We start from the raw sequence: 6448 nt of genomic DNA, 5'->3' as shown, positions 1-6448 counted from the left end.
CAATTGTTTTAAAACTAATTTTGAATACGATTTACTCCATTTATCTGATCAATATAGAGTGCCCACGGCTGGTGTGAGCTGAGGACAGGGAATGCTTAATCTTCCTTGACACTGTATCTGGTTCTACCTCTGGAGTTCCCAGGGGTCCTTATGCCATTTGGATTTTAGTCCTGTACATCAATATTCGTTGAAGGTGCTTAATTGATGCTGAGAAATATCTTAGATATCTACAAAAATGATGACCCCCTTGAAATATTATACAATTATTTAATGCCCGAGCAGTCAATAGATCAAAATATTTTTCACGAGGTACAGAGAACAGCTCAGTGTACTCTATTGTACGAGGCCTTGTTAAATTCGAAACCCGGATCGGTTTTTCCGAAATACGTTGCCGGTCCAATAGATCGGAGTCTATTGACCGGCAGTTCAATAGATCGGTTTTAAAAGATAAGAAAACTAAATACGAGGGGTTTTAAAAAAAAATCGCGAACTAATTGAATAACTTCCTTAAAAGAAATGAAATTAAGTTTCAGTGTTCATTATTTTTAACAGAGTCCTCTTCGATTTAAATGCACATCTGACACCGTTCTGTCCATGCGCGAATCACGTGATACTGGCGGTCACGTGACATGCTCCGTAGCGTTCTGTTCAGAGAAGCTAAAAGATTTTTCCGAGTCTTATATTTCTTACCATGCAAGTTATTTTTTATAACAAGATCAGTCCATTTGTCAGAAATGGCCAAATCTCGGCAATAGGATGGGTGGATAAGGATATTCTTTACCAGAATGAGCATGGTGACCATCACAATCCGAGTCTTCTGTCTTGGGAACGTCGTTTATCCAATGTGGATAAAGTATGGGCGTCTTCTTTTTATCATATCAGACATGTTTAAAGTACAAAATAAACGATATTTTATGGAATTAATAATTATATTATCGTTAAGATATTCTGCTTTTTTTCTAACTGTAACTTTGCGATCTTTCATAACAAATTGCTCAACTATCGACGCATCTCTTCCCCAGCTTGCTTTCACTGAGCAACAGAACAAGCATTATTTTTAACCATCTCCCTTCCTTCACTAATACAATCAATGCAATAAATGATTAAACTTCTGGCAAGTCTTTTGTCTTCATAAACCTTATACAAATTATTATATGCTACTGCCAAGGAATTTCCAAGATATACGTTAAACTTTACAACAATTTGTTTCTCGAGTATGACTGAGTCAACCATTTTTTGTCAAAAGTCTCCTACATATTGACGTCATTTTCACATTGTGACGTCACAAACATTGAACAAAACATTACATAATAAAATGATGTCAAAGAAGTGTTTGTTCTCCGACCAAGAATATGTACGGTAAAACACGCTCATACCGAAGTGCCAGGGACAGAAAAATTTGCTTCGTTATAAGCATTTTTCGTTATATCCGTTAAGTGTTCAATATATTTTAAAGTCAATGAGAATGAAAATCACTTCGCTATAAGCGTAAATTCATTAAAAGCGTGTTCGCTATAAGCATGTTTTACTGTATACAACTCCTTGAACAGCGAACACAGCAATTGTATCAATGACTGTTTTACGTTTACGAGAAATTTTGTTGCAACAATGAATTTTAGACAAATAAAATTAAAAGAAATAAAAATCATTGATAAGAAACAAAGCAGCAATGATTTCGAGATATCTAATTTTAGACGTTTTAAAAATAATATTACACAACTTCAGCCCTGGGAAGCATTTCATAAAAAAAAAAACAATAAGCTGAATTGTTGAAAATCTTCTATTTCAATGTATCCGGCATACAATATAATATAGTAGTGAAGTAGTAATGAAGTAGAAAAAAACTCCGTTTTTTCTTGTTAAATACCATTAACAATTACACAATGATATTCCTTAGAGATGAAATGGAAGCTATATACATTTATCATTTTATCCAGTAGAGAGTTTGCGTTATTCAAATCTGTGAACTATTTTCTATTATTACTGCTCAATACTGGCAAATAAAGCCCAATAGTATACGCATTTCTGTGGTTTGGCCTAAATAAAATTGCTTTTGCACTTATTTTACTATACATAGAGACAAATACATGTAGATGAATTTATTAGAAAGAGAAGTTAGTCCATCCTTAAAGAATTTGTCATCAGCATTTAAACTTTTATTACTGATTTTTTCCCCCTGAAGTCTTCATTAGCAGTAAATGCTTATACAAATGCTTTTTTAAAATTTAAAAAAAAATTATGGCATATCATTTTAATTGCATACAAAGATATATTTAAGCTTCAATCCTATTTTTTAAATCCCAAATTACATATTGTGCATACATGTATATCTCGATCATAATACGAAGGTTACATACGTACTACTACATGTATTTTAAACAATGTGAAATGAAAAATTTATGCAAGAAAAAGAGAAAGGATGATAATCACAACCAAAAGTAACTAAATCTTAAATGTCTCACATATTATTGGTCTGTTCCCGTGGGAAAGATTCGACCCCCTGAACTTTTCTAGTTTTCTTCTTTACTTCGGCGGAAACCAAACTTTATCTCTCCTCGATCTCAGACAAATTAGGCCCTGCCATTTGTACATGCACATGTTAATGTTGGTCTTGGATAACCAATTTTTTAAATCTCAATTTGTTTATTTATTCTTTTTCCTAAAGACAATATACATGTATATTTTTTTTATTAAACAGTGTTTTTCCTCCTTATTATTGTATGCTGACTGCTGAAAAATAAACAAAAATATTCCTGATGATGACTAATTCGATTTAAAACAAGGATCGATTTTATAGACATTTTCAGCTGCTCAGGAAGACGTATAACAAATGTTCACATGGTTATCACGGCTTATTACGTAAGTATGTTCTAGGGGGAATTCAAATTCAAAGAGCAATGAATGATAAAATGACATTAACTTGAAGCTAATCCTAGAGTCATTGATAACTCAAAAGGGGAAAATGTGACATTTCATCTAGGAGAAATTCGTTAACTTAAACGTTTACTAATTTTCAAAGGAATTTATCATTCAAATATTCGCACATATAAGAAGTCAGATTTCAGTAATTATTATTTTTTGGCTCTTTTTTTAATAATACAATGTAATAAAATAATAAACATGCAACAAATTTTACTATATACAGTAGCGTCAATCTGCATCCTACAAGACAATGTTGCACAAATCATGAAAAATTACGGTGCATACTATCTATATACACAGATTATATGTTCATTCTCTTTACAAAGAAATATATTACAGGGGATATTACTTTTTGATTATGACATTTAATTTAATTACAAAGTAAAATAATACCATAAGTTCTGAGGTAATAATTATAATGCATCTAATGTTGGTTGCCAAGTTTCATTAAAAATATCTTAATTACTAATTGAGCAATACGCTGTCCTTTTAAGTAGTAATTTCTTTTTCAGAAGGTATAAAAAGGCATGAAAACTTGGTTCTTTTTAGGGACATTCAAATTAGCTATATATGAAAGTAAACGAAAATAAAATTTGTGAGAAGTCTCCTAGCTTATACAGTATAAGATTATTCTGCAAATTATATCTAAGTTGATTATATACTTTTGATAAATTGAACTTAAGACTACTTTATTGTAAATTTTATTTGCATATATAACCAAGCATCAATGTTCTGTATATTTTCCCAGGAGAAGTTTGATCTCGGTGAGTTGATGCTATCTCTCTGTTATCTCCCCACTGCTGGGCGCCTTACATTGACCGTTGTCAAGGCCCGAAATCTAAAAGCCATGGACATTACAGGATCCTCAGGTGAGATGTGTCATTATCGTTATTTTAGATTGCTTCTTGGTATGAGAAAATTAGTGTGCTGAAAAGATGTGTTAGCTGTGGCTATTCAGTAGAAAAGTCTTTGAAGTATTATAGTACTTTAGACTGTATTCAACACTCTATTGAATCTTTACATTTTTCTGCAATTAAGACAAACATTTCCTTCATTAAATTTTCAGTAATGCTCTATTTTTCACATCATGATGGTATTTTGTTGATGTCTTAAATGATGCATTGTTACTCATTGATGTCTTTTGACGGAGATTGGGTCTTACTAAAAAAAGCACCCACGTGAATTTTTTATCATGATGACTTAAATGATGATATTATTTGTTTCAGTAAAACATATAATGTGAAAAAAAGAAAACTTTCTTTCTGTAGTTGGCTGACTCATACTGTTTTAGCAAAAATTCATTTTTATAAACAATATTTAAAGTCATAAGCAAAAAGTATGAATTATCAATACAATATTTTTGGGTAAGTTTTCTACATATTAGGAAATAAGAATTTTACAGTATCACTCTGCTCTTTTCTTCCTCAAAAGACCCGTATGTAAAGGTGTCACTGATGTGTCAAGGTAAACGTATAAAGAAGAGGAAGACGTCTGTGAAAAAGAACACCTTAAACCCGGTCTATAACGAGGCTCTGGTGTTTGATGTTCCTCAGGAGAATGTTGATGACGTGTATTTAATTGTCAAAGTGATTGACTACGATCGGTAAGTCAAAGAAAGAAACTTCACATGTACTGATCTTTTTATGTCATTTTGCAATTCATATTCCTAACCTTAAAATTGCAAGCACTTAAATTCATCAAAGTCATTATTTAAATCATGCTAATCAAAATAAACAACTGCAGATCAATACAGTTGATGACATGATTTGATTATCAAAATGACTACCACAGGTAGGTCAATATCTAATTACACAACGAAGTTCCATCCATTATTTTGTCTACAAGTGTTTGCACATATTCTTTAAACAATCTGAATGAAACTTCTCAAAAATAATAATCACCTGGCCTAGTTTATGTTCAACGGTTAAAACTTTCACAATAGAAACCATCGCCACTGAAACAGAAACAAAAGAATAAAATCTGATAATTTGAAATCTTTTCAGTAAATATCGAACCAATTAAAAAAAACTTTTTAAAGTGTTATTCCTTGCATAAAGTCAAACTTATTTTTGAAAAAAAAATGAATTGCTTTGACAAATTTTTCATTGTTGCCATGAAAACAGAAAGGGGGTGTTTTTTGTTGTTTTTTTTAAGTCTTTTTTCTTTGTGTAAAGTTATCTCAAAACTGCATAACATTGATGTGTAACTATCTTCACTAGTTACTGGGGATTAAGATTTAGAAAAAAAAAGAACTTTCAACTTTTTCATATATATAGATTATAACGCGTATTCTATTTGTACAAGTTTTACAATTGCTGTTTTTAGATACACAGCTTACACAGAAATCCCGAGAAAGAAATGTGGGAATAATAATAGATGAATTTTTCAGAATAATTAAGATACTTTACTTTTGGAAGATATATCTGACAAATTTTCGCTATCATGAATAAAATGGTTTGAACCAAGATTTTTACTACATACATGTACATGTATATTTTATATAAACATATGATATTTTACTCATTAAATACGGCGAATTCATTGGAAAAGTGTGGATAATAAAGGATTAACACTTCCTTTTTTCAGAATAGGGAGTAACGAAGTAATGGGCTGTTGTGCTCTGGGACCCAAATACCCAGGACTAGGAAGAGACCACTGGTTTGAAATGCTAGAAAATCCCCGGAAACCGCTTGCTCAGTGGTACACTCTACAAGAACACGTACCCTTTTGTACCAGTGAAAACATCACAGGTAAATGTAAACTGAACTGTCAAGGGCAGTCTAGACAGTCCACGGTGGATTCTAGCGAGGGAAGTATGTATGGGTGATGATTTCTGATGAGGAGTCAAGAAAAAATGGATACAATTCTTTTCCTTGTATATGTTTTTCTCTAATTTGTCAAGCAATGCTTTGTGAATATTTGTCAAAAATACAACCTTAATGATTAAATTTAGATGTACTGATATATATATATATATATATATATATATATATATATATATATATATATATATATATATATATATATATATGCTCATTGTGTTGTAGTGAATCTAAATAATAACTAAATATTTGCTTTAAACACTTTTTAACATTTGAAGCTTTATAAATATATTATCAAATAATTGTTATGTAAAGTATATATTTTATAAAGATTTCTTTATACTTTTCATGATAGTTATTACAGAGAAAACTATAATTTGTATGTTATCCAGATATCAATGCATATTATATTCCTGAATCATTAAGCTATACATTGTATTTATTTTTTTATTCTCAATAGGATGTTTTGTCCATACGGTAGTTTCCAGTATTTGCTATCTATCTAACTGTCAGCTGTTATAAAATACAAAAATTTTTTAAAAAATTATTCAGTCCAGTATTCAACAGGACATAAATTTTTTTTTTAGTCCTCTGTTAACCATATATTCTAAGCTTTGGAAGAAGAACTGAGTTGACTTATAAGCACCTTATGATGTCATTGTTGTTTTATAGATATAGCGTCATTATCTATTGGCATTGTTGTG

General features: G+C 30.8%; 1 protein-coding gene across 1 annotated transcript; it reads left to right on the top strand.

The window, feature by feature from the left end:
• Nucleotides 1-3614: 3614 nt before the first annotated feature.
• Nucleotides 3615-5864, top strand: LOC133185373 (synaptotagmin-9-like). Its single transcript, XM_061320536.1, has 3 exons — nt 3615-3791; nt 4354-4525; nt 5509-5864. The coding sequence occupies exons 1-3, from the start codon at nt 3650-3652 to the stop codon at nt 5747-5749; spliced, it is 555 nt and encodes a 184-aa protein (XP_061176520.1). The 5' UTR covers nt 3615-3649; the 3' UTR covers nt 5750-5864.
• The last annotated feature ends 584 nt before the right edge of the window (nt 5865-6448 follow it).

This window comes from Saccostrea echinata, unplaced genomic scaffold (genome assembly GCF_033153115.1).
Source record: "Saccostrea echinata isolate AGI-Se365-2 ecotype Australia unplaced genomic scaffold, CSIRO_AGI_Sech_v1 ptg000012l, whole genome shotgun sequence".
Lineage (NCBI taxonomy): Eukaryota > Metazoa > Mollusca > Bivalvia > Ostreida > Ostreidae > Saccostrea > Saccostrea echinata.
This window is presented reverse-complemented; position numbering and strand designations above follow the sequence as displayed.

Excerpts from the sequence above, each read along its gene's own strand:
- LOC133185373 (XM_061320536.1), top strand. The coding sequence starts at position 3,650 with ATGTTCTGTATATTTTCCCAGGAGAAGTTTGATCTCGGTGAGTTGATG. Across the intron at positions 3,792-4,353 it reads GGACATTACAGGATCCTCAG|ACCCGTATGTAAAGGTGTCA; the intron begins GTGAGATGTGTC and ends CTTCCTCAAAAG. Across the intron at positions 4,526-5,508 it reads AAAGTGATTGACTACGATCG|AATAGGGAGTAACGAAGTAA; the intron begins GTAAGTCAAAGA and ends TCCTTTTTTCAG.